Consider the following 27,966-nt stretch of genomic DNA (forward strand, 5'->3'; position numbering starts at 1 on the left):
CAGTGTTGGATATTTAAGTGAATGCTGAAACACCGACTACATGGTCTATTTGTATATAAAGCTTACTCAGTTACCACTTCCTTCCAGTGTTATTCCTCCCTGTTTTCTTCAATCCTTGGCCCAAATCCCTTAAGGGATTCTTGCTTCTGTAGATATCCATCTCTGAAAGCTTTATCTGCTTATATCTATTGTATCTCCCTCTTCAAAGGACAGTCTAACCAGAATTCCCTGAAAATTCTCTTTGGCCTGCCTGCTTCTGTGAAGATCAAAATAAATGAGTACTGTAGTTCCTTTGGCAGTCAGTAGGTTTTTTCATGACCTGAGAGCGAGAAGACATGCCTGTTGGTGTTGGCAGGGAACATATTTGGCAGCAGCTCTTCTTTTAAGCAGTAAACCATGTTGGAGTTCTTGGAAAGATAAACTAATCGCAGCTTGCTTATGATCTTCGTATAGGTAAATCTGTCAAAGCAACAAATCTTTGTGGCAACTGCTGGTTCCATATATTCAGCATGCTAGTTTGTGGCATGCAAGAAGTGTCATGAGGTTGTCCAGGCCTTTTTCAAGCAACAGCTCTGCAAGACAGCATTTTAAAGCTTTCAAAGCCATTCTTAAAGGTTTTATAGGTTACTGGTTATCAATCAGACTGGAGAAATTTACCCAAGAAAAAATGGAAATGTTCTGAGAATCCTGGAAGTAGGCTGTGTCAGAACTTGAGCTGTGAGTGTATGCATGCATGCTCTGAAGGGTCAACTGGTACTCACTAGACCTCTCTTCACTATCAGCCTTCTTCCTCTGTGTGGCTTTTGTTCAAATACCAGCACCAGTCAATCCACTGAGATTTCGCAAAGTCTTCCTATCTAATCAAATGATAGTAGTATCTGTAAGTTCCTAAATAGCAAATCTAATAGCCTCAATTGCTGTTTTCTTCAGAGTGCTTTAACATCTCTTTTTGAAGTATCAACCTGCACAAAATATTTTGATAAAAATGTTTTGATAAACCGGTGTAAGAAAAGGAATCCTGAAAGATTGGTAGTGGGCCCTGCAAAGAAAGGAAAAAAAACCCAATCAAACCCCAACAAACTCCTCGGTTTTAGCCTCCTCTCCACTGTTAGAAGATTTCGATAAGACATGATACATTCTTGATGGATTTAAGGGTGATGATTTACATTTAAAAAGTCAGATTAGCATTGCTGAAAAGGAAACTGGAATTAATGATGACTTAATAAATCATGTAACTATATCTGTCATCTTCCTCTTAGGTGGTGTTGAGTACTGTCTTAAAATCACATTTTCTCCCTCCTTCCTATTTTGCAAACAGGCCACTAGATGTAGCAGTTCTTTGGGGCACGTTAATGCTCCACCTGTGCATCTGGATTTGAGTATTCCTCAAGTGTGAAGTGGGTGAATGTGAAGCAGTGGAAGTCCGGAAACTATTATAGGCAGTAAATCTTTTATGTAATCTCTTAAACTTGAGTTACTTGCCTGTCAAGTGTTCTTGACAGTACCTAACTGGATGAAATTGAATGGTGCTGCAAATCAAACTTTCTCATGGATCACTGCCCTTTGTACCCTCACTCATGTGGTGCCTCCAGAGGGTCCAGGTCCCTGTGTCCTACGTAGAGCACTTACCCTCTTCTTCGTCTGTTAGAGCTTCTTGGTTCACACTGTTCCATGCTGATTGACCATTTCCAGGGTAAATCCAAGACTCGTTCATTTTCCCCCGTGCCCTAAATGTGTGGTACCTGAGACACTGCTTTGGGAGAACTCTTGACTCCTGAGGACCCACTGATCACTAGTTAAATCGGGTTTACACTGTTGGTAGTGGTGGTAGGGATATTTGAAACCATACTAGTAAAACTGATGTTTATGTGAGTGGTAATCCGGTAAACCAGTGAATTTGCAAAGCAAATCAGTATCTTCCTGATCCATTTGGCTTAAAACATCCCACAAACATACCTCAAGTGTTTAAAAGGACATCCTTCCCTTCAAAGCTCATTTTGAGAAAATTGGACAGGCAGTATTATGTGATCCAATTCCTCTAGTTCTGTGACAGACAACCACCTTTAAAAACCACCTTAGGATAATTCTGAGGGTATTTTCTTTTTTAAAATGCCTTAGGATACAGCTGATATATTTACTTATAATCTATTTGTAGGCCAGAAGTACTCTTTAAAATTGATTTGAAAGTCTCTTTTATAAACTTACCATCATATATATTTGCAGTGGCTTGTATTGTAATGGGTTATTGAATAGGATTATATATGACAAATTAAATCTGACCATAGTCATTTCATAATATATATGCAGTCTAAAAAGCCTACTTTATGAGAAAAATTGCAGGATGTCATTTTATGTATGTCTTCTTGTGAACAGTTCTTAATAAGAAAGGCATATTTAGCTCTTAGCACTTTGTATTTTGTCAAATAGATGTGACTTTTTTTTTCCTGTGGATCAACTTAAAGGGTTAGAATCTAGAATTCAAATAGGGTTGGAAAACTTAAGCTTCTTGGTTAATATCTATTAGAATTATTAAAAAGAGGGATGGAAGCAACCCAATGAGATTTAAGTTTCATCTCCCTCTCCCAGGCAGCTAAGGGAACACTGAAATTTTGATTGGCTGTTATGGATGCTGCAGAGCTGAGCAGCTCAGCAACTGGATATAAAAAGAGGAAAGAATTTTTCTGATTTTCTGCAGAAATTCTCATGCTTTTTAAATTCTTTCATGGAGACTTTGAAAAGACCTCTCTTTAATCATATCTCCTTACTTAACTGCCTGCAATGTCATTTGTTTGAGCAGTTTCCCGAACAGTAACTGGCATTCTGGTCTCAGCCTTTAAAACACATTTTAAAACGTTACAAAATTGCAGGCTGGCTGTGTCTGCAGTACAGTATAGATATGTTGACTGTGCTTTGTGTAGACTAACTTTTAATCAGCTTGCAGACCAGTTTATAATGCACCTGCAAACAGCATGGAAATACACGTGGTTGCAGAGAGCTAGGAAGATGCCAAGGCAGCTCCTGGAGCTGTGACTGTGCTGCTAAACTTGCTGTGTCCATCCTACTTCTGAATTAGATGGTAGCTTTTTCTGACTGCTGCTGCAAGTTAAGAGTGGATATCTGTAGTTGTCTAAATAGAAGAAACTACCTCGGTAAACAAATCTGTGAACTCACCAACACTGGAATCATTGTCCTTTCTTCTGTGTGTCCAGTCAAGTACCTCAGTCTGTTGACATCTACAGTATTTTCAATACTCTCTAAATAGTAAATGGCAGAAGAAATCTGAGGTTCTTGTTTATGTAGAAATCAGTCACCCTCCAGGAATGTTTGAATGTTAAGAACACATGTGCTTTTCTTTTAAAAATAATAGAATTGGAATGGATTTCTTTCTAGCAAAAATTTCCTGTAGGCTTCCTTGAGCTTGAGCAACTGCAAATAGACTTTTATTTATCTAAGGAAAAGGAGCGAGCAGCTCATAATATGTTTGGTGGTTCTTGCAATAGAAAGGCTAATCTATTGTTTCTTTGTTGTCTGAATGAGAAATAGTTGCTTAGGAGACTGTGTTTTTTGCAGAGATTACGGGTTAGATTATAGTTCACCATTAGTCACAAATAGTTTTTCTTGGACAAGAAACAATTATGGAGGAAGCAATATTTTATAATTCTCCAAATAAAGAACCTCAGAAGCACAGTTGTGGTACAGCTCTGCCATTATGGAGTTTCAGAACAAGGAAGTGAAAATTCTGCTCCACCCTGGGGACCTTGGCATTGCATTCCTATGCTGCCTCCTCTGTCACAGGAAAAAAAACAGGCTTGCCCTCTGGAGAGTAAGTTTGAGAGATAAGGGATACATTTCTTGCTCAGCAGGAGATTATTGCATAAGAGGTCACTTTTGACATAACGCGCATTGATTAATTTCCTAGGAAATGGAGCACTTGGCTGATGGGTCTTTCTGAATCTAAAACACTCCAAACATCAGTAAATGAAGGACCATGGCTTTAGTCTCTTTTTGATGTGTGTTCCCTAACCACTGCTTCAAGCTAAACTGAAATATAGCCATTTTTCATCGTCCAGCAGGATGAATACCCATAACTGAATCCTCAGAACGATTATTCATTTTGCATTAGTAGTGAAATACCACATCAAAACAATGACAAGTCTTGAAATCCAGTTCTTCTCCCATTCCTTCCTCTGCTGGTTCCATCAGGATTCTCATTACTGAATAACAGGTTCTCATGTCTGCTAATGCTTCTTTCCTTGGGGGCATGTATCTTGCTTTTCTGTCTGTACCAGTGCATCTTCAAGCTGAGAAAAGCACAGGCTGGAGAGCTCAGTCCATTTTATGAGGAAACCTCTGATGGTGAGATGCTGTAAGGTTATTATGCAGAAGGTGGCCTCTGTGGCTGGCAGTCATCTGTTGAGTTTGGCTGGCTGTAGCTGCAGACGCTTGCATTGTGTGAGGGGCTGTTCCTTGTTTTACAAAGTCCAGCAACGCTCTATGGCTGCTGATGCAACCAAACTAGATGGGATTTGTATGAATTGCTCCTAATTTAGGAGCCTGTTTCTCTGCTTAGCGGGGCACAAAGCCTGTGAACCCGAACTTTATTTTCTCTTTTTCTATTCCCAGTCTCACTAATGGTGAGAGAGCTGTAAGTTAAATAGTGTAAGCTATGTTTAGGGCTGTACCTCGGAGGCAGATATTCTGCACATCAAGACTTGCATGATCTATTTCGGTTACTTCTGCTGCTGTGGAATGGTTGCATCTTCATCATGTAAGTGAAGTAACACAAAAGCTGTGTCTGAATTTGTATTTAGTAGCTTCCTTCCCTCTCTCACCGTCCCTTAATAGCTATTCCTGGCACAGCTGATAGGGAAATACTTGTCCAGATCTGGTCCAGCTCAGAATCTTCAGTAAAAACCAAGAAAAGACACAGGGCTTCAGAGGGAACTCGTAAGAACCCAGAGAGGGTTGGAAAACAAACTTCATAATAAAACTCTAGGAATGCAGTTCATTTCTGGGCAAAAAATTAGTAGGAGTGACGTGTGCAGTCTCGGTGGTGATCTGGGGAGGTGAGAATTTGAAGCACAGTCATTGTCATTTGCAAATAATTATACATAATGGTGCTGGAAGCTTTGTGCTAGGAAAATGCTTTGCTTCAATCTTGTTTCAGCAAGTGTGTCTAAGTGCCAGGTGCTTTCTTCTACCTGATGCTGACCTCAAAAGTCATCTGAGGTGTTGCTAGTTGTACAGACTTTTCCCTGCCTTCGCAATCAGTGCTTAAAGAGCTGAGCGAGTCCTGATCTTGGAAGCTACACCCAATCAATACTGCGCTACACTTCCCAAATCTTCTAAGCTTTCATATGTGCTAGTTGTCCTTCTTCAAGCACTCTCTCCCACGTGGGGATTTGCATTCCTAATATACTCTCTATAACCAAACCATTCTCCCGATTCCTTGTCCCTCTGTGATGTGTGCTGGGTTGTTCCCAGTAGGGACCTGAAGAATCAAACCCCAGTAATGTTTGATTGTATTTGGTGATGTATTTGCTGCTGTAGACCAGTTCATTTTATCCCGAATGAACAGAGCTGTTCTTATGTTTACCTGTAGCATATAAAAACGTGGCTTGGATTTGGGGTTGGTGGGCCTTTTGCTTATCTCTAAAAGTTGATGAAATGCAGAAGGAAAGGAGAATGCAGGGTGAATTCTTTGAACAGTGGAAAACATAAGTAAGCTTTCTAGAGACTTTGTCAAGATCGGAAGCTAACCCAGTGACAAAATACTGAATTGATAAGATTTTACTTTGACATCATTTATCTGAATCCTGATATTGCTTTTAGAGTTTGGCTAGCAAGTTGCTGGTTTTGCCTCTGTAACAAAGGATTTCTTTAGCCTTCTAGACAGCTTTAAGGCACTGCCACTCTGTCCACAGAGCTGTAAGGACCGCTGTAAGACACCTCAAGTGATTTCTTGGGGTGGGGGCTTAGCAATAGTGGTAAACAGCAGGAGGAAATGGCTGGAGGTACTAAATATTTAACATTCAACAAGGTAATGGAGGTGCCTTGATACTCAGCTAACAATGTAGCTCAAACCTGGGTTGGAATGTTGAAAATTAATACTAGTTAAGAGTGAGGAGTCAGTTTACAGGAAGCATTTGAAGTTTAAGTGGCTCTAGTAAAATGAGATGCAAGTGTCAACAGGTATTTTCAAAAAGCTGTCAAATCACGGAGATGTCAAGAAGGTGTGAAATGTAGTCAGTTTGTAGAGCTTACTTAGGTGAACCTGTGTGGGCTTTTTAAACCACTTAGATCTAAACTCCATTACAAATGCGTCCTGTTGTCCAGAGAAGAATGCTTAAATAAGTAGATCTCTATAAAATGACATAGTAATCTCTCAGGCAACACAAGTGTCATTCAACTGATTTATGAAGCTGTACAGACGTGTTGTGGAGAGTACTGCATTTTTCTTAGCGTAACTGTATGTTTTATTTTCAGTCAGTAGTATGCTTTTAATGCTAAGGTAGATGTTCTTTGTTGTGTTTTTCTTTGACTTTACTACCTCTGTAACTGAAAAAAATGTGGGTTTTTTTCTGAATAAGAATCACTGATGTACAGTGATACAGTTACGATGTTGTGTGACTGGCACTTTAGGTTCCACAGAAGATGAAAGAGGATGTGCTAGTGGTTTCACTTCGGGTTTTAGAGCAGAGTGTGACATTCAAAAGCCTCATCTTAAACTACCGCTTCTGGTTACACAGCTGCAGCAAAGAATTTCCTAGGAATGAGAGTAACTGCCTGTCTAGTTTTATGTCTCAGATTTTGCATCTATGAAAAGAAAGATATTTTTTTTCTCCCCCAGAAAAATAAGAAAAAGTGCAGGAAAATCAAACTATTTCTGAATGCCCTTTCCACAGAAAATTGCAGAGCTACGATCTTGCTTACCTCCTTATTAAGATTTTTTGTTAAAGGTAGTTTCCCATGGAATGGAAATCAACTTTTTAACTAGCTTTCATCACTATCTTGTTAAATAGAAAGGCCATTTTAAAAAACAAGTGTGGCTAATCTCCAGCCCAGAACTTCAGGATGAATCTTCAGACCAGTAAGATAGCAGTGAGTAGGGAAATCTGTATCACTGGACAAAAGTCTCTTAGGTCAAGAAATAGGTTTCTGTGAGAAATGGAAGCATACTCCCAACTAATAAACAAAGCAATAAAAAGTAAAATGAATGTGAATTTAATTCACGTATCTTCCAAAAAGTGGAAAGACTTGATTCTGTTTCCAGATAAGTCAAGAGATCTATGCAGTGTCAGGAAGGGCCGGGTCATCAGGCCAGCATAGGTCTGAAGTGGCATAGCTGCTGACCGGCGTTGGTGTTGGTGCAGCTGGACTGCTCTGGCGTGCAGAGCTGTCTCCAGGGTCTCAACACACGCTGCATAATTCTGTACAAGCATGTTCTCCATGGCTGAAACTCCATCAGCAGATAGGATATTACCTTTCTGGTAGCTTACATGACTGCCAGGTTGCTTGTTTTGTAAGCTGCTAGGCACTGTCTTTTATTGTTTGAATGCTGTTTATTTCCATGAGCTGATTTAGTTGTTTTTTTTTATTATTATTATTATTCTAATTATTTCTCATGAGCAGTCTTGCTTTCTCTTTTTCAGCTTTTCTGGGAGAAGAGGCTACAAGGCCTCAGTGCATCGGATGTCAGTGAACAAATCATAAAATCCATGGAACTACCTAAAGGTCTTCAAGGTATTGTGGTCACTTGCTGCAGTTGCTTCAGATCCACAAAATTGTTTGTGCTTAAAAAGGATGGAGTTTTTGATGCTCTTAAGTTTTCATTTTGCAGTCAGATGAAGTAAACTTGAAATTATAAGTGTTCTTTGCTGACAAAATACCTCAGTCTCCAAAACTGTATTTATTTTTAGTTAATTTATGTAGTTAATATAAACCACACTTCAGAACTGCACTGTTATTGGTGAAAGTTGATCTAAAATACGTTCAAGTCATAGTTCAAAGCTAACAACTTTGTTATACTGCTTGGGAGATTTTCTTGGGAATGTTAGTGTTGTAAAAATCTCCAGTGTTCATTTTCCAGAATTGATTTAATACCTTGTCATGTTAAAGCAAAGGCTGTGCTGGTGTGGATTAATACCATGAAGCTGCAAAGAAACTATTTCAGTATGTGACTGATAAGTTTGTGATGTGATCATCTTGATTAAAAAATTGATGATATTGTAAGTGTTAGTGTAAACAAAAAACGTAGCCCATTTTAGAAATGAGATGCTTTTTGCAATACTGACTTAAATGTAAATGAGAACTGTGCTATTACAAAGCCATTGTTAAGAACTTGCATTTAACTGTTTTGATTATACAATCGTGTATCCAGTGGCAGTTATATTATGAGTACACATAACCTTTACAAACTGAGAAGAGCTCCGCCACTTGAAGTTACGTAGGGAACGTGAATGGTAACTCTTCGGTTATCTTTGGTTTAGGAGTTGGCCCAGGTAACAATGACGATACCCTGTTATCAGCTGTTGCCAGTGCTTTGCACACCAGTTCTGCACCTATCACGGGGCAGCTTTCTGCAGCTGTTGAGAAGAACCCAGCCGTCTGGCTTAATACATCTCAACCCCTCTGCAAAGCTTTCATAGTCACAGATGATGACATTAGGTAAGTTTCTGGAAGTCTTCAGTAAAACAAAAAGCAAGTTCCATTAAAGTAGATTCCTTCCTGGCTCAGTGCAGTCCTGGAGATAAGGGAAGTGTGAACATTTTTCTTGTACCTGTTGATTAGGTCACCCGCTTAGAAAAATGAAAAACTGTTTTCTTTTTTTTCTTTGAGGCCAAAATAATGATAGAAAATATTCCCCAAGGTATGAGTCCTAATTCACATTTTCTTTCCCAAGATAGAGCCCTAAACATTAAGCTATAGTCATAATCCGTATTGGCTTTCTTCCTTCCCTTTTCTGGTTAGATCAAGTAAATTTGTTGTTCTCTGTTAAAAAGTAAGTACTTCAACAAAGGAGAATAAGAATATCCCCCTATAGCATATAGTTTTGCAGCTAACACACCCTCTTGAAGTGGGAGATTGGGATATGGTATGAAGAGCACAGATAGATCTGTTCACATAGGGGCAAAGGTTTTGTTTTTTAACAGCTGTACTGTTAATTTTCTTTTCAAAGAAAGATTCATTATTTTTGGGGGTACTAAAAGCAGGAGCTTCAGCACTGAATTTCAAAGTTAGGACCGAGTGAAGAGAGAGATTTCTTGTTGCATTGACTAATTGCCAGAGTGTGGCAAGACATGGGACATAAGCCTGTCATCCGATATATTTCTTTTTAGCATTGCTTAGCATGAATCAGCACATGGGATGAACACTGCCTCGAGTATCACATTTTTAGTTAATTCTGGATTGCATAGGGAATCTGAAGACCAAACTTGGATCTTGCAACTTAGTGCACTCGGCACCAAAGTATACTACTAACACAGTCTTTTCTAAGCCCTAGATGGCTAGCTGAAGCTTCTGCAAATCTAATGTTAAGGTATAAAATTATCCAATTTCCAGTGCTTTGCTTAGGGATTTACTTTGCTTTATTTTCTTAAACGTTAACTTGAAATGCTTTCAAAAGGTAAGCTCTTCTTGCTTTGTTAAAAAAAGTTACAGGGCAGCATGAGAAAATTTCTTAGCACGTTTGACAACGTTTATTATTTATTTGAAACAAAATTCCTTTTTTGTCTTATCAGTCATTCAGCTGTTTTTAAAAAAAGTAAATAATGAATTAGAAGTCAGTGCTGGCAACTCAGGAAGAACACAGATTCTGAACTGGAGAAGCAATACCTCTGTGAATATGCTGCCAGTTCAGTGTCTCTTCTGATTCATGACTTCCTAGGCAGCTCACCACCACCAAAAGATTCTTGGAAGTTACTTTTTCATACTGTTTGTATGAAGCTGACTTTCATTTTAAGACCATCCAGAAAACATGAAGAATTAGTATCAGAATACAGCACTTGTTATCACTAAGGAAAGCAGTACAATTGCTTTCTGAACTTACATAAATGGTATGGAAAAGGTTGTCATTGGGGATATCTGGTCAGGTGCCAGCATATATTCTTTAGTACTACAGATTCTTCAGGGAGATTATTGCAGTTGTTTATATCTACTAAAATAGCTGTCAGCTTGACTCATGTTTAACTTGAAGTATTCCTGGTCATGTAATGATGGTAAATCTCTTTCATAGTCAGGGTAAAATGCAAAATTTTCTCTTCTGGTTTAGCATTCAGTGGGAAAACTTTAAATAACCTGCTATAAATGCATGGTTAAGAAACAGCCATGCTTCCTGATCACTAGGGACAAACACCTATTTTTTTTCTCAAGTTGTGGCATACACCTGAATAGTTCTGCGCTTCTTAATGCTAGTCCTGTGAAGGGTAAGTATGTAAAATGAGTGTGGTGTGGTTCTCCGTGGTCTTTACATCCAAATCTTAGCCTCCCGAGGCAGGCTTTTAGAATTCCTTGTTAACTGTCTTCTCCCATACTGAGTCTGTGAGATCATTTATCTTGAGACCGCTGCTTTGCAGCTTCTTTCCTGACGAGCATCTAGTTAAGTTCTTTGCAACTGCACTATTGAGTTGCCTTCATTTCCATCAAGGGCTAAGACTGACAACCTTTGTGTCTCTGCCAGATAAATGCTTTAAACAGTTTCTCTCTTTTGGGATGAACTGGGGAATGGTATCTTCTGCAAATAACAAATAGGTGGATTGTTTTTTCCAGTTATGCTTAGGTGGATGAAATTTTGCAATATATTATAAAAATAATTTTTGACTCACAGCTCTGTTCTGCTTCATAGTCTAGTCTGTCATTCTTTTCAAGTGTCTCTCTCTTGAGTGGGATTTTCTAAAGCTTACCATTTTCAGGGGATTTCTTTTCCTAAAGCATGTAAGTAGTTTCTGAAAAATCCCATCTTGCAGTTTTCAACAGCCATTTGTCTTGCTCAGTCTAGGTCCTTTGCTGAGCAGCACCCAGTAGGTTTTGTTCCTGGGCTTTCTCAGCTATCTTGACATTTCAAATAGCATGGTAGTGGTACTTCTGCTTTTTCTTATGGGTAGTCATAACCTGTTAAATTTACCAAAGCATAACAATTAATGTAGTACTGGCTGTAATCTGGCTGTGTCATGCTCTGCACAGTAGTGGGTAAGACAAAATAGCTGTTAATCTGTCAAAAAAACCTGAAGTTGTATTTACCATGAGACAGCAATGGAGAGTAATTAAAGTTTAATGCTCTCTAAGGTTTTTTTTGTAATGGATTTAATAATGTCTGAATCCATATGAACATACATTCATACTTAACCTGTATGAACCTTGATCCAAGCTAGTCAGCTGTAGCTTGGTTCCTCACCAGATTCCTCAATACCCTATACAAATCTCACGTTCCGTGTGGCAGACCAAAGCCACAAGAACTATAATGTGCCAGAGGAAGAAAATGAGATCGAGAGTGTTTCCACAGTCTGAGCTTTCCTCGGGAATAAGAAAATTGTAAGGTAAAGTGATGCATGTTGCAGAGAGACAAAACCCTAAATAATCCTTATCAATCTTGGTTATGAGATACAATTTGTCTCTAGATCTGGGGGCAGAAAGTTTATGTCAGGAAAGCACAGTAACTAGGCACGTGGGGATTTCTGTAATTACCATTTAGAATAGGCTGTCTTTACAGTGGTTAATTTCTGCTGAGATGGGAGGAGGAGATGGGAAAGATGTGTTGGAAGTGATGTGTTGGAGAGGCGTATGTGTGTGAGGGAGTTAGCAGATGCCTCTAAACCTGAGTTTAATATAATACAAGAAATACAGTCAACATAATTCTCCTTTCAGCAGTGCATCTCAGACCTGGTTGGTGGAAGACTTCTGTAATGCCTGCTGCTGAGAAGCTCTAGAGTATTTTTTTCATAAAAACAGAGTACATGTTACTGTAAGCACTTATGGTGATGGTTCTTGATTAGAGTGTCTCCAAAAAATACTATATTTGAATGTGCTGGAAGAGCAGGGAAAGAGATATTACTTTCCCCCTGACACAAAGGGAGGTAGAGCTGATGTTCAGACAAGCACAAGTTGGTTCTGTGGATTTTTCCCATCTAATCTGAACCCATTTTTTATGTTAAAGACAGAGTAGATATTGCTGTGCCAGCACATAAGGACCTAAATCAAATGGAGCCTCAGTAGATTTAGCAATATAAAAAAATGGTGGGAGAAGCCAGAGGGGAGGTTGGCACAGTACCGTAGTTGGATTTCATACAGTACTGTGGAATCACACGTCTTTAAAGCATGCACACATCAGTTAGTTCTGTGGGCTAAGAAGAGTACAAGTAGTGAGGACAAATAAAATCATGCTAAGCATAAGGAAATCATCTGAATCCTGTTGTGTCAAGCAGTTCTCCACTGAAAATAAGGTTGGAATTGGAATTAGAGGCTTGTGAATTTCTGTGTTGGGAATAAAGTGTCTTTAATATTAGCTTGCTTTCGAAGACAATAGTTCTTAAACTAAAGGATGAGGCTTGTGTCTTGCTGGGAGGAAGGCTGAAAAGTGCACGTGGCTGGGGAGCTGCTTAGCAGCAAGTGATGCAGCTGAGGAGGTGAGAAGGATCAGCCCAGGCTGCAGGACGGTGCCAGGGAGCCATGGAGGTGAAGGGCTGAGGGCTGGTAGCAAAAAGTGGGCACTTGTGTGTGGCTGTCTTCCCTGGCAGCACTGCTAACCCTGCTGACTTAACGGGCTAAAGTAGTTTTACTTTATGCTAGTTTATCACGATAGCATTAGAAGTCACATGAATCAAATTGAATGGAGCTACTCCTAAGCCCTAGAGTTTTATTTAGTGTTAAAGATGAGCACTTCTTATTAGTAGTGTTTTCTTGCTGTTGGCTCTTAAACATTTGCTCTTGGTAGTTCCTGTGCTTTAAAAATCGTATTACTTGTATAAAGAGCTATGGTTTTAATACTTAAAAACCGTTTGCTAGAAGACCAGACCCTTCAGGACCGGGAGTGGTGTGAATTATTTTTTGGTTGCTGCTCCCTGGTAGATCAATTAGCTGGCTGAAAACTTGGAAATGAGTTAACTGGCAAAAGCTATGTCTTCCTGTGAGTTTGGGAAGCAAGACCTAGGAGTAACCTCTGGAGAAGGTCACGTAGACCATGAATAGGGACCCTGGGCCCTTAATAACAGAAGCTGGTCCAAGATAGAGAAAACTGACTGTCACTTCTGTGTATTGTGAGAGTTAAATACTCTGGTTCTATGTCTGAGGTGGTAGGAAGGGGCTTGTCACATCAGGATAATGATTCCGAAATTGAGGACAGGCTGAGGTTTATGCTTCAGCATGTTTTTTTTTTCAAAACTTCATCAGTATAGTGAAGTGTGTTTAAAAGATCTCAAATAAGGAGCCTAATGAGGTGGTAAAGCTCCCCAAAGTTGATATATAAGATACTTGCTGGCCTTTATGTTAGATTCTGTGCCTGGACACCAGACTCATTGAAGAGCAAAGCAGGGAATGACCTTGTAGCCACAAGAAAGAAGGAAAAGGTGTTCCAGAATAACTTCTTGTGTGCTTTCTGTGAAGTGTATTCTGTGATACACATTTAGGTTATGAAATATTCACAGCCTGGAAGGGGCCTCCTTTCTCTCCCACCTCTGCTGTTCATGGCTCGATTCAGGTTCCTGAGTGGGCAAGGTTACCAAAATGCCCTGTGACTTTTTTGACAAAGGGAGGATTGCTGATTTCCCATATCTTCACTGGCTATGTGATACTTCAGGGCTTTTCCAGGAGATACACTTAAAACGCCCAGTGACCAGAACAGTGTTCAAGGAAAATCTACCTTTCATTCTTAATCCATTCTGTGTAAGAGTAGGGAAGTGTCCTTCCTGTGTTTTAATTTACTGGAATTTTCTTTGCACTCTAATGGAAAGCTTTATAAAGATACTCCAGCAGCTTTCTTCTTCTGATTTGGTCATTCAGGCACTTTTTAAAAAATGCTGTTGTTAAGTGCTCGTAGTTACCATCATAGCTCAAATTAGCCCTGAGTAAGGAACCACCAGGAATCAAGGGAAGGGATCTGCTGGTGTCAGTGGCTGTAGTCTGAAGCCTGTTGCAATGAGTTTGTAGGTTGGGGACTGTGGAAAGATCCCACTGTCTTGAAGCCAAAAAGGGGACAAATAAATTATACTTCAACTATTTATTTTCCAGTGTGCAGTGTATTCCAACAGTGTGATGGTGACAAGTTTTTTGTACTGATTTTTTTTTTAATTGTATTTTAGTTCATGTGTGCTCTTGGAATCACTTTCATTCAATTAACAAATACTGAATTTGCTACCCTAACTTTTATTTCTCCTTTGTCACAGGTTCTGCAAAAGATAAGGTATCTTTAGTTTTGTTCAGTTCTCTGCCCCAGGGTTTGAAAGATCACTCTAGGCATTGAAAGTTAACAGCTCTGGGACAGTAAGCTGTATATTGAAGACAGAAAACAAGGATAGAAAATACCTGGAAGATAGAAGACAAGTTCTGTACTGACCTGCTAGCTTGTTTTGTTGTGGTTTTTTTTTAATTCTTTTTGCTATCTCTGTAAGCAGACAGCCTCCTCTGAAGTACTTGGGGAGGGCTGGTAGTGGTTGCAGCTATAGAACTGAATAGCTTCAGAGGCTGTTGCTCCTCAGAGGCTTCTGGCTTCTGTGGAGGTTGTGGGATATCACTCCTGCTCTTCTAGGATTTGATGTTCTTTCTATCTGTCCTGCCATCCTAAAGAGCCACAGGGAGTTTGTGGCACTAATGAATGTTTTCCTGTGCCTGCTTCTGATGAGTTCTGGCTATTTTTAAGTGTGTATTTTGTTTAAAGGTTTTCTTTTTTGGAAAACATAGCTTGATAGAACAAGTGGATTTTCATGTAAAAAACACCCTGGGTCTGATGCAAAATTTGTGTTCTTTGGGGAAAACCTGGAAAGAGGACTTCTTGTAACATTTGAAAGCTAGATACTACCTTCTAAACTAAACAATGAATCAAAATATCTTAAATTTGTGTTGATACTGAGGTAGTATTTTTGAATTAACTTTCCCCAAGGAAACAAACCTTTGTTTCAGCAGAAGCTGCTGCCATCTTAAATGCATCACTGACTAGCAGATAAGACTGAATAGATAGGTAGGAGTAATTAAATAGATAAATGGAAAGAGTAAATAAATGGAATCAGTGAAGGTCCTTGAGATTCTTCCTCTGCACACACGATGCTCCATGCCTGTCAGTGTTTGAGGCATTTGTACAATACCCTTAATAAGATGCTGTCACTTTTGGTCAGCCCTGGAGGGGTCAGGTACTTGCACTAGACAATCATTGTAGGACCCTTCCAACTGGAACTATTTTTTCGTATTCTGTTCCAAGTTAAAATAAAAGTTGAAAAGCCAGTCCTGAATAATTTATGCAAATATTATGCTCCCAGCCTACTAGTATACTTGAAGGAGTGATGTTTCTGTGCCTTCTTCCCTTTTCTCCTTTCAGAAAACAAGAAGAGCGGGTGCAACAAGTGCGTAAAAAACTGGAGGAAGCACTAATGGCAGACACTTTGTCACGAGCAGCTGATACAACGAAAGATATAGACGTAGAAATGGATAATGGAGATGAAGCATAAAAAGAAATCAGGTGAGTCAGTTCTCCTGGGGGCACAAGGAGATTTACCTGTCTCGGCTGCTGGCAGTGCCTGGGCAGTCAGTCGGTGGACAGTAGTGTATCACACACCGGCAGTCCTGCTTTCTCCTCCCAAGGTGATAGCTGCCTTGCTGGTGATAGCAGCAGATATCTGATAGCAGCAGAGCACTAGGGTGATTTTGCATCTATAGATGTGAACATCCTCACAGTAAATGCTACACAGATCACCTGGGAGGAAAAAAACAGTGGTTTTCATCCTTCACAGCAAAGACCCAGTCTCTAGAAACGATTGCAGGTGTGTTTTCTGGCACTTCATACTTGTTGTAAAACTGGGGTAAACCAATCAAAGTAACTGGCCTTTTTCTGTTTGGCAAAATTTAATTTTGTAAAATTGCATAACAAGTTCCTGAAACTTTTCTATTTAATTATAAATGGATAATAGCACTACCAATTAATTTTCCAAGGCATCTTCTTGTGTCTTATACCTGTTTTCAGTAGTGATCTGTGGGTTTGCCAAACTTTCTCTAAAAATTTTTTTTTTTTTTAATCATCTGCAGAAGAATGGTAATTCATCCTCTTGTTTCCACTGAGTGCCTAGTGCTCATTTATGAAAGTGCACAGCTTTTAAGATCTGACCTTTTCATAAGCAGTTAGCTGAAGTTTTAACAACTAAGAATTCTGTCTGGAGATGGTTGTGTAATTTTAAAGGACTTAATTTCTTTTTTTTTTTTTTTTTTTTGTTATGAAGTTACTACCCACAAGGGGAAAGAATATATGTATTTCCTATTTGGCAGGTACAAAGGAGTTAACTTTTATACAGCTATGAATACTGTGGTAACCTGTAGACATAGGATGGAAGTTTCCAGGCTGTGACCTGCTTTAGCAAGGCTGCAGAGCATTCATACTGGCATTTGACCTATAGCACAGAGTGGTAATTATAAAAGAAGGGTGTAAGCCGATAAGATTTGCAACCATCAGCCAGGTATTATTTTTGCACTTGGTATCTGGACTGCACACCAGGTTACTGCTTCAGATACACGGGTGTGTTGCTTGAGTAAATTCTTATTTACATTTTAAAAACAAAATGTATTTATAATGTACCAACCAGCCCCTGAATATTCATGTTTCTAATGCACAGTCATTTTTATTACTTACAATGTCAGTGCAACATAATTTTGATCTTTAAGTTGTGGACAAGAGCTATTTGCCAGTGTTGTTTACCGGCCACTTAACAGGCCAGTAATCTTGATGTTTTCCAGGCTACTAGAATCTTTCAATTACTCTAAATTATAGCTATTTACTCTTAAAATCTTAATCCCTGAGTGTTTCTCCTATAAAACTCTAATTATGGATAACTTTAAAGGAAGGCAAGAAAGAACGTTGTTTGAAGATGTGACGTTTTAAACCTTTGCCATTTTATAATCGAATTGTTGTTTTGAATTTTTTAAATTTAGCATAAAATAATTTTTTCCAATGGAGTCATAAGGCTATTTGTAGAAGTGATTCTTTTTGCACTGGTACTGTGGTTCTCTGCGGAAATCAGTTGGAGCAGTAGACCTTGAGTTTCATCAACTTGTGAACTCATCGCCTATTTACGTGTACACAGCTAGTGCCCATGCAAATGAATGCGTGTTGGTTATGTTCTATAAAACTGCTTTTTTTCTGCCTTACTGGGTTTAATTAGAGACTTCAACAAGATTTTTGAGTAAGTGCTAATGTAAAATAGCTTGAAAGATGCAAGTTGGTGGGGTTTTTTTTGCTTTATACATACTAATGTTCCAATATGATCTTTTCATATTGAGAAACTTTTCCTGTACACATTATGCTGTATTTAAAAAAGAATTCAGAAAGTGATGTAAGGCCGTGGGTAATGTGCCAGGAGGCTGTGTGGTGCAAGAGGCTGGATGTTAAAAGCACGTTATGTATGCAAGTTGTGCTTAATGAAAAACTAACTAGGCATCTGCGAGACTCTTAACAACTGAGCAGCTACTTATGTGGTATTAATTTTTTGGTACCCACTTATGAATTATTTGTGGTGCGATCTTAATATGGAGCTGAAACACAGCTGTAGCTGCTCCAACAAAGTCGTTCTAATTGCTGCAACCATCAGCCTGTACTTTTCCAAAAGGGGTTATTTCTTTCTCTTTTACAGGTACTTCTAACTGACTTACCCCAGGAGGAACTTCCGAAAAGACAGAGGCACTTTCTCCTTTGGTCTTTCGTTATAAGAAGAAATGGACCCATGCACATTTATATAGCTTTCTAATAGCATTAAAACCAATGCCTTTTTTAGACTCCTATTTTTGATGTATATATCTTATTTGAAAAGCAACTTTATTTTGTGTCCCATGACTTAAAGTCCTTTTTTAAGTATCAAACGTCACCCTTAATCTAAAGCTGAGCTTTTGATGCCAGGTTGCAAACCTACTGGAATTATATTGCCTGTACTAATTTTTTTTTTTCCTGTGGTTTTTGGTAAGAATGGATCAGGAGAACAGAATGATTTCCCAATTAAAGATTATTGTGACTCTGTATATAAACAGATTTTTATACCTATGGGTGAAAACACCTGTACATTCTTCTGTCATCACTGTAAAGATAAATAAATGATTATATTCCAAGCAGCTGAAAAGCTGTTGTGTTGTGGATAGAGTCGGCATCCCTGCTTATATTTCAGTGTTCCCTTGGCCAGATAGCGAGTCAGCTGGGAGAGGCATTTATCCACAAGTACTGTCTTTGCCCAGAGCACTGCCTCAGGAAATCTGTCTGAACTCAGGAGCAGGCGTGGATTTTTCAGCCGAGGTGAAGTACAATTGTGTATTTCCTCCGAGAAAGGTGACTACTAAAAATAAGTAGCCAGCATGACTCAACAGAGTTCTGCTTTGAGGTCAAAGTGAGACTGTCGAGAAAAAAGTGTCTTCAGCATAGCTTGCAGCGGGTGCCCAAACTTGGGCTTGTTTCTTTCTACCTAGACAAAGCAGGGAGGACATCCCTTGCAGCGCCCTAGGCCACCCTGTTGTTGTGAAGTGAGTAACTGTGCAAGCCCCAAATCAGAAAACTCAGAAATAATCAAAAAAGCCGAGCAGGTTTGCTTCACTTCCCTGGAGCCTTAAAAATTAAATTGCCTGGCAGGTCAGAGTGGTTCCAAGGTTAGGAGAATGTCTGCTTTTCCAGGATGTATCGTGCCGCTCTGCAGCCCATGGTTGGGCAAGCTTTTCCGTCGCCTCTGGAGTCTCTCCTGGCTACAAAATCACAAGAGGGAAAGCTGATCTTACTGCAGGATTTCCTGGGATGGGTGCGGGCTGGGAATCAAGGCACATCGTTGTTTTTTCTGAAGTAGCTTCCCTTCAGTTGATAATTGGGCAGAATAAAGAAGAATCATGGTTCTGGTCTTTTCCAGCCTGGTCATGGACTGGAGAGCGATCAAACTCTCTCCTCAAGAACAGAATGGCGCCTGTTACTAACAGACAGCTGTGAATGTTGGAAAGAAGCTATGCTCCCAACTAATTATTCTTACATGGTGAATTTAATGAAGATTGCTTTTTGGGAATGTATGTATGCTACGCTACCTAGTAACTTTTCAGAATATGAGTTAAGGGTCTGTCAGATAAAAATCTCAGAGAGTAGAACCTGAGGGAAGATGAGTGAAAACACATCATCATTGGTAATTAGTTGAATTTAAGAACAGTTTATACTTGTTCTAATTCCAGAGTAGTATTGCATAATTACTGATCAAAGGGTATGTGAACGGGGACGTGAGTGACTTCTGTGTAGGTGTACAACATGGTCTCATTAAAATGAAAATGCCAGGACACTACTCTTCACATGACTGTGTGTTAAAGTGAAATACAACCAGAAACGGCTTTAAAAGGCTCTTCCTAATTAAAATATTTCATATGAGAGCGAAAAGCAGATGTAGCTCTTTCAGAAGAAAGGTTACTCTTAACAGTAACTGTTTAACCATGACTTTGTAGTTTTTTGCTGTTTATGACACCAATACTAACAGTTTATGGCCTTGCGTAGGATACCTCTGGTACTGCGTGTGCAGACGGTGCTGCCCCGCTTGTGCTTCGTGCCTGCCAGAAACCACGCTGCTGTTGGAGCTCCGCTGGCATGGTGCTGTGCCTTTTAATATGCTGCTCCATTTCTTCATGGTGTCTCACTGCCTGTTTTTTCGTGAGTAACCACCATTTCTAAAGGTAGCTGAAAAGCCTCGGGGGAAGAAAATGCCTTTTTATTTTTATTTTTTTTTAACTGAAAAGATGTTCTTGGTCAAAAATTGAAAGCTTTGTATTAAACCCCAAAAGTTTCCAAAGTTTGAACTGAAATTTGACAAAACAATTTCTACTAATGCTTTCATCACCTTTCTGTCAAAGTCATCGTTCTGATGGAGGCCTTTTACCTGTTGGCAGCAGGATGATATTTCGATTCTAAAAAGATGGTTATTAATCCACTGCAGTGATGGCTTAGGTCCTTGGAGCAGCTTAGCAAGGAATGATTTTCTGGTTTTAATGGTATATTTCTATCTGGGTGTATTTTCCCACCTGGTATATTTTTCTGTCTGGGTATATTTTCTATCTGGTAGATGTTTCTATCTGGGTATCTTCCTGTGAGGGAAGGGTGTCACTAGCCTCTCGTTCCCAAGGATGGATCTTGTGCCCCTGCCCTACATCTCTTACCTTTCGCACCAGCAAAAGTAATCTTTTTGTTACAAAAAGTGTAGAGGGATTTTTAAAGGACCGAGGACATATGTTACCATTGTCCGGGTTGGATAACCCAGGCCTGTTAGTTGAAACTGCAGAGCAGCTTTAAATTGTCCTGGGGAACCGTGAAATCCACACACTGTCATCGGCACACTCTGATCAGGCGCCTGCAGCATGCTCACCGATCAGCCACACGGACGCCCGCGTGGCCAGAGACTTTTATCCAATCACCTGTGTGTAAAGTCGGGTGAGCGGTCGGTTTAAGTTATAAATATGACCTGTTTAATAAAGGGAGCACGGCATGTAGCCATATTGGTGTGATTGTCGTGACTTGGCCGACTCTCCACGGGGGACCCTCTTCGTCTGGTGCCCGAACAGGGACCCATTTATTCGCTTAAATGCGGTTTAGCTTAAATGCTGTTCGCTTAAGTGCGGCAGTCTCCGTGCATCGGACCCGAAGGGAAGTTGTCCGATTAGGGAGCTGGAGGTCGGAGACGGGCGGAACCTGGAAGGCGAAAAGCGGAGTCCAGAGTTCGGTGTGGAGCTGCAGATCGCACCCCCGCCGGTGGTAAGACCGCGTCGAGTAAATCGCGGCAGGGCTCTACGCTAAATTCCTCTCTGTGAGGGGGGGGGGCACCACGGAAGACCGCAACGAGTGCGGCGGGGTTTCCCCGTTGATATCCTTTCTGTGAGAGGGGGGAGCTCTGAGAAGACCGCGATGGAATTAGACGCGGCAATTAAACTGTTAACTGGCATCCTCCTTGGGAGAGGGGAGGGCGTTAAAGAGACAGAAGTGGAGGCCTTAGTTCGCTGGGCACGAAAAAAGAATAAGGTCCCCGAGCCCGCGTTACTGTTTAGTATTGCGGAATGAAGTGGGAAATTGCCTCTGGGATACTACGACCGAGGGAGGTAAAGAAAGAAAAGAAGCTAAAGCGTTAGGAGCTATGTCACGGTCTATAATTAACACTCTGGAAACTATGAAGGCGGAAAAAAAAGTAGCGGCGGCAGCCATAGAAGCGTTGGGGGGAGATGTGGTAGAAAAGCCGGTGGAGCAGAAGGGTGATTCACCTAAGCCTTCTCTCTTGGCTACACTTTTCGGAGTTGGGCATCCTCGTCCTGTGAAGGGTGTGTCCGCCCCTGCGTGTTCAACAGTGCCGGAGCTTTTAGATAAGACAGCGGACAAACCGGAAGTTACTCCTCAGAAGCCTGCTGTAACTGAGCCGAACCCGGAAGAGGCGGCTGAGCCTCCCCAGGAGGGCGGGGCAGCGAGTCCTGCTGCACCAATCGGAGCTGTGGGTGGAGCAAGACCAAAACGGAGGGTGGTGACAGCTCGTAGGTCACATCAGGGGGGGCAAAAGCGCCGTTGGATGATGTATCCTCCTCTTCCTGAAACATCATCGGACGAATTTGAGGAGGAAGGCGGGGAGAAGCCTTGTGATAACAATACAGAGAAATCCTTACAGGAGGTAATAGATAAGTTAGGAAACCTGGTAAAGGGAGTTGAAATGAACCTGCCTACTACTTCAATCCCTGTAATTCCTCCAGTTAGCCCAACTACCCCACCGATGCTGAACTCGAGAAAAGATCCAATTCTACAGCGTTGGTCTGGTGTTGTTTGTGATGCTATTTTGGAAGGCGACTGGCAGGTGACTAGCTCCTTAGCTTGTCCAGTAGTGGTTAATAATCTGGATGCACATAACTGGGACATGATTTATGGAAGATTAATGATCAGATTTTAGCGATGGGAGTGTTGCAACCTGCTCTTCAAACCTTTTATGATGATCCCTCAGATTTGGCAAATTGTTGTGATAGACTTGAAAGACTGTTTCTTTACGATTCCCTTACACCCTGATGACACACAAAGAGACTCACTAACGATGATTTGCAACCGTTCCGATCCTGGTTGCATGGCATCGAAGCCAACAGTCCTCAAACTTGTTCACCAGAACAGTGGGCTGCCTTAGAACTTGTGTCCCGCAAGATTCAGACTGGCTGGTGTGGTCGCCGAATGGCGAATTATCCGTTATCCTTCTTGGTTTGTAATGTTACCACTTCACCTTTTGCCCTTATTTTGCAACGGCAAAAGAAAAAGAGGGAAAATACAGCGATCATTTTAGAGTGGTTGTTTTTGCCATTGCAACCCAGACATCGTATTTTAAGTCGCCCTGAAGCAGTAGCGGCCTTGGTGAGAAAAGGAAGAGACAGGATTGTTGAAATTGATGGGACTGAACCGGCAGATATCAGTATTCCAGTCCGTGGTGATTATGAGTGGCTCCTGAGACATTCAACAGCCATACAGGAAGCTTTGATGGGCTATACAGGTGTTGTACACAACAACCGGCCCAAAGGACCTCTCTGGAAGATGTTAGAACATTACCAGTGGATTGCGAGACCGTTATGCTCAAAAAGACCAGTTGACGGGCCAACGGTGTTTACAGATGCAGGACGAAAGATAAAGAAGGCTGCGTGTGTTTGGCAATCCGATAATCAGTGGCAGAAACAAGTGATCACCGGTGAACCACGGGACAAACTTCAAACCTTAGAACTGAAAGCAGTGTGTTGGGCATTGGGAAGCTGGAACAATACACCTACAATATAGTATCAGACTCATTGTACGTAGTTGGTGTAGTACAGCGCATTGAAGATGCCTTGCTGAGAGAGACAAAGAATCAACATCTTGGTGAAATGTTTATACAACTGCGTAGTACTCTTCAACAGAGAAAACATGAATTTTGTATTATGCATATTAGAAGTCATCAGTGGACCGTTGGTTTGGGCGAAGGTAATGCTAGAGCTGATGAAGCAGTCAGCTGTCTGGCAATAACTCCTCCAACAAATAAGTTTGGAGAAGCTCGTAACAGCCACGAGATGTTTCATCAGAATGCAAAGTCTTTACATCGACAGTATCAAATACCCATAGCAGATGCAAAGGGCATTGTTTGCTCCTGTCCTCAATGTAGTCATCATGGACCTGGTTTAGGGGTGGGCACTAACCCAAAAGGTCTGAGGGCACTTCAGGTTTGGCAAATGGATGTAACACATGTACCTGACTTTGGAAGCTTAAGTATGTGCATGTCACAATTGACACCTATTCTCACTTTATATGGGCCACTGCACAAACCGGTGAAAAGGCATTACATGTGGAGAGACACTTAATGTCTTGTTTTGCTGTCGTGGGAGTACCTGTAGAAATTAAGACAGACAATGGTCCAGCGTATAGTAGTCAACGAGTCGCTAGGTTTATGACAACTTGGGGAATTAAACACATTAAAGGGATTCCTCACTCCCCAACGGGGCAAGCAGTTGTTGAAAGGGCAAACCGTACCCTGAAGGATTATCTTCAGAGACAGAAAGTATCGCAGGACATAGACGTAACTAAACGGTTGACTAAGGTGTTGTTTACCTTAAACTCTCTCTCCCTTAGGGAGGGTAGAGAGGGACCACCTGTTGTTATACATCACCAAACAGCGCGAGGGAACCAAACAACTACAGTTCCTGGTTTGAATGTTTTGTATAAAAATATGGCTTCAGGCATATGGGAAGGACCTAATCCGGTGTTATTTATCGGTAGAGGTTATTTTTGTATCTCCACAGATAAAGGACCTATATGGGTCCCTAGCAAGTTTGTGCGACCTGTATGTCAAGATCAGAAGACGGAAGAGAAGACTCAGAGCGAGCAGACGGAATAAACTGTCTATGTTGTAAGGGATGTAACCCGCGGGTGTTATGCCAATGTATGCTATGTGGGGTAAAACGGTTCTGTAAGCCAAAGCTTAAATGTAAATGGTGTGAAGAGTGTATGTGTTTGATTAGTAACCAGGCATGAAACAAGAGAAATCATACGACTAGTGTAATACCATGCTGATTGGAGACAGCATACATCATCAGAATCTGTGAAAGCACAGATTTGTGGGCTGGAATGTAAGAAAAAAAAGGAAAAAAAGAAAAAAAAGTGGAAATTGCAGGACTAAACATGTTTGAGTGGTGGACTTGGTTTGCGGTCTTGATGAATTTTTTACCCATTGGCCAAAGTATTATTGACATCTTGCCTAGGACAAACATATGGGTGACACGGGCAAATATCACGGGAGTAACAGACTTTTGTTTTGAGTCTGCAACAATCTGACAACCCCTTTAGAACTTGTTTAATTGGTATTCCCCTGCAAGAGAATGAAACAAATTTTGATGGTTTTTGGAATGTTAAAACAGTGGATCTGACTTCCAATCAGAATGGTACATGTATGAGTCCAAATGGGCAATATGTTTGGCCTTCTATGCGTAATGCAGCGTGGCAGAAAACGGTTATTGAGAATTTAAATCAGCCACATCATTTACCTTTGCAGGAGTTAGACCTATTGGGTAGCGTTGTACCTGTTGAATATGTTAATGTAACTGCAACTGGTATGGCAGACTGTACCCACATGTCATCACCACTTCAACCCGTGAATGGCACTGGAGTAATTTGGTTTGGTGACCCATGGCAGTTATGGCTGACACATCAAGGTGAACGGGGGTTTTATACAGGGTTTCAAAATCTAACCGGTTCACCTATTTGGGGTGAATTGAAAACTGGGGGTTTCCATGTAGATGTATCAGGGGGTTATCAGCTGCCACCGGGAGTCTTTCTGATATGTGGGGACAGAGCGTGGCCAGGGATTCCTTTGTATCCTGTCGGTGGACCATGTTATTTAGGGTGTTTGACCTTGTTTGCTCCACGTATGAAAGACTTATTGAAAATGGCTCAACAATCTCATAGATCACTGAGGACACTGTGCACCTTTGATGAAACATGTAATGACCGAATTGATCTACAGTCTGTGACAGCAAATGTCCTAGCCTCCATATTTATGCCGGGGGCAACGGCAGCATTAAATGCTAAGAATATACAAAGGTTAGCGTGCTGGGGAGAGAAACAATTTAATCTTACATCACAGATTTTAAGTTTGTTATTGCTTGATGTAGATAGTGTTAGGCATGCTACGTTACAAAATAGGGCTGTAATAGATTTTTTGCTATTAGCACATGGACACGGTTGTGAGGATTTTGAAGGGATGTGTTGTATGAACCTTTCCGATCATTCCATATCGATGCACAAGAAGTTGTCACAACTGCAGGGAAACATGAAGCATATTCTTGCTGATGATAATCCCTTCGATGAATGGTTGAGAGGACTGGGGATAACAGGTTGGTTAAAGACGTTATTGATGGAAGGAATATGCTTTGTTATAATCATTGTTGTGATGTTCTTAGTTTTTAGCTGTTTATTTTCTTGTTTGAAGAAAGGTTTAACATCTATCGTGAAACAGACATGGGTTGTCCAAAAAGAAAAAGGGGGATATGTAGAGTGATTTTTAAAGGACCGAGGACATATGTTACCATTGTCCGTGTTGGACAACTCAGGCCTGTTAGTTGAAGCTGCAGAGCAACTTTAAATTGTCCTGGGAACAAGCAGTGTGCGAAGGAAAACAAGCTATGCACAAACAAGAAGCCAGGTGCAGAGCAAGTCCTGGGAACTGCGGAATCAACACGCTTGCATCGGCACACTCTGATCAGGCGCCTGCAGCATGCTCACCGATCAGCCACACGGACGCCCGCGTGGCCAGAGACTTTTATCCAATCACCTGTGTGTAAAGTCGGGTGAGCGGTCGGTTTAAGTTATAAATATGACCTGTTTAATAAAGGGAGCACGGCATGTAGCCATATTGGTGTGATTGTCGTGACTTGGCCAACTCTCCATGGGGGACTCTCTTCGAAAAAGTTACCTTTTTGAACTGGTTAACTGCCGGCGGGGGGGTGGTGGTGGTTATGGGTAATCCAAGAGATGGGATTCTTGGATGGGATACATCTTGGCACCTCCCCACACCTCGGTACGTGCCGTCCCTCCTTTCAGGCACGATACAGGGATACTCCTTAGACTCCCAACTAAGGCCATTGCACTTTTGGGAAAATAATACCAAATTCTGGGGCCACAGAGGAAGGTTGGCACGGTCTAGCTGGGTGTTGGGGTTGTTACCTGCGACCGGAGGGACTTGGGGTTGAGGGGCTGCCTGAAAACCGCTGGTGTGTTTTGGGAAAGGAGGAGAGATTTATGGTTTGCTCCTTCGCTGGTTATAAAAAAATCATTGACGAGCAAATTTAGGGGGTCATCTTTTCTTCTGGGAGAGAGAAATTGCTCTAGAAAACCTGGGTTAGATGCCTTTGCCTCTGGGCCCGTAAAAGTAGTGATCTTACCTATTCTGTGTGCTGGGAAGAGATTTTGCAGGTTCCTTGTCCTCACTGCTGTGAGCAAGCTTGCTTCCCTGGGACCGGGGCCGGGCAGGGTGCTGAGGGCATGCTCGCTGGTACAGTACCTCGCCGTAGGCCAACTGAATTGGGATTTATCATTAACAACCTTCATCTCTTACAACCCTTAAAAAAAGTAGATTGTTAATAATTTTGGCTAATGTTTGAGGACTCATAGTGTAGTTTAGCCTTATCCTGTCATGACTGAATTTGACAAATACGAGCTGCAGTCACATAAAATTTGGAATGCACTTTTTCATATAGAAATGGGCATCAAAGCAAGAAGATGGGAATGATTCTGTTCCTGCTGGAAGGAGCCACTCTTACCTGAAGCACTTGATGTTCACAGCACCCAGGGTGCAGACACCGCAGCAACGAGTCCACCAGCTTCTTTCCAAACTTGCAACTAGTTTGAAACCACTATTTTCCTCTTTATTTTCCCAGTATTCACATTTTTTTTTGGTGTGCAAGTTTTCTGTCCCTGCTCTGAGGTCTGGGTGTCGAGCTCTCTGTCCCCACGTACACAGGGATAGGAAGGGTGTGATTAGGTTGCCCTCAAACTCCTGCCAGCCCCTGGCACCTGAGCGATTGCAGCTCTCCGTGCAGGCAGAGCGTTACACCACCTGCTGTATGTGCATTGCAACACTCCGTTCTGATTTTCCTTCCAGCGGGGATGTGTTCACACGCTGCTTTATGTTGAACTGTTTGGTAACAAATACGATTTACTACTCATGCATGTTGTTCAGTTGCTACAGTTCCCTTCCTCAGTCACTGGGATTTCTTCTCCTGTCTCTTGCCTGGTCCTCATCGAGGATGTAAAGCAAACTCTTTAAAGGTACCTGCATGCAATAACTATATTTAATGTGAGATCAACAGTTTAGGTCTGGGTCCTCAAATGAAGGAAGATCCATACAGGTTCCACCATCTTCTGTTTGTAGTTCTTCCCTGGAGGTGCTGGAGGCTGCTGAGCAGAGAGCTGCCTGCGACCACTGCTCACCCAGGTCTTACCTCCGTGGCTGGTTGGATTTTGCTTACGTTACCTGCCTTAACATTTTGTCCTCAGAGGAACTCAAATAGGGTCTAAATTAGGCCTTGTAGCTGTTGAATACCATATTTATAGTGCATTTTGTGTCTGGAAGTGGCTGTGCATGCCATCTGTATGGGTAGCTGCAGACTTGGGTACTATGCGTACTATGGGTACTTGCGTACTATGTGTACGCACATACTCTGCTTGCAAGAGTGGACCAGCGCGATTCACTGGGCACATTTAAAGAAAAATTAAGATGATCTTTAAATCTGAAGCAGCCTCTTTAA

The 27,966-nt window shown here is 41.2% G+C and overlaps 2 protein-coding genes across 3 annotated transcripts in view; both read left to right on the forward strand.

The window, feature by feature from the left end:
• The window catches only part of LOC129782548 (methyl-CpG-binding domain protein 2-like), a 40,492-nt gene extending 22,177 nt beyond the window's left edge, over positions 1 to 18,315 (forward strand). For both annotated transcript variants that reach the window (XM_055792620.1, XM_055792621.1), the window contains exons 4-7: positions 7,653 to 7,743; positions 8,490 to 8,667; positions 15,521 to 15,661; positions 17,820 to 18,315. In XM_055792620.1, the coding sequence (XP_055648595.1) occupies positions 7,653 to 7,743; positions 8,490 to 8,667; positions 15,521 to 15,650 (399 nt within the window). In that variant the 3' untranslated portion in view covers positions 15,651 to 15,661; positions 17,820 to 18,315. The remainder of the gene's footprint in view (positions 1 to 7,652; positions 7,744 to 8,489; positions 8,668 to 15,520; positions 15,662 to 17,819) is intronic.
• A 122-nt stretch (positions 18,316 to 18,437) lies between these two features.
• Positions 18,438 to 26,108, forward strand: LOC129783004 (uncharacterized). The gene is made up of 2 exons (XM_055792612.1): positions 18,438 to 20,938; positions 23,965 to 26,108. Exon 2 carries the CDS (start codon positions 24,612 to 24,614, stop codon positions 25,716 to 25,718), a length of 1,107 nt encoding a protein of 368 aa, XP_055648587.1. The 5' UTR covers positions 18,438 to 20,938; positions 23,965 to 24,611; the 3' UTR covers positions 25,719 to 26,108.
• The last annotated feature ends 1,858 nt before the right edge of the window (positions 26,109 to 27,966 follow it).

The sequence above is a fragment of the Falco peregrinus genome, chromosome W (genome assembly GCF_023634155.1).
Source record: "Falco peregrinus isolate bFalPer1 chromosome W, bFalPer1.pri, whole genome shotgun sequence".
NCBI classification, from domain to species: domain Eukaryota; kingdom Metazoa; phylum Chordata; class Aves; order Falconiformes; family Falconidae; genus Falco; species Falco peregrinus.

What these genes read in the sequence shown, in the direction of transcription:
- LOC129783004 (XM_055792612.1), top strand. Translation starts at nt 24,612, where the DNA reads ATGAGTCCAAATGGGCAATATGTTTGGCCTTCTATGCGTAATGCAGCG.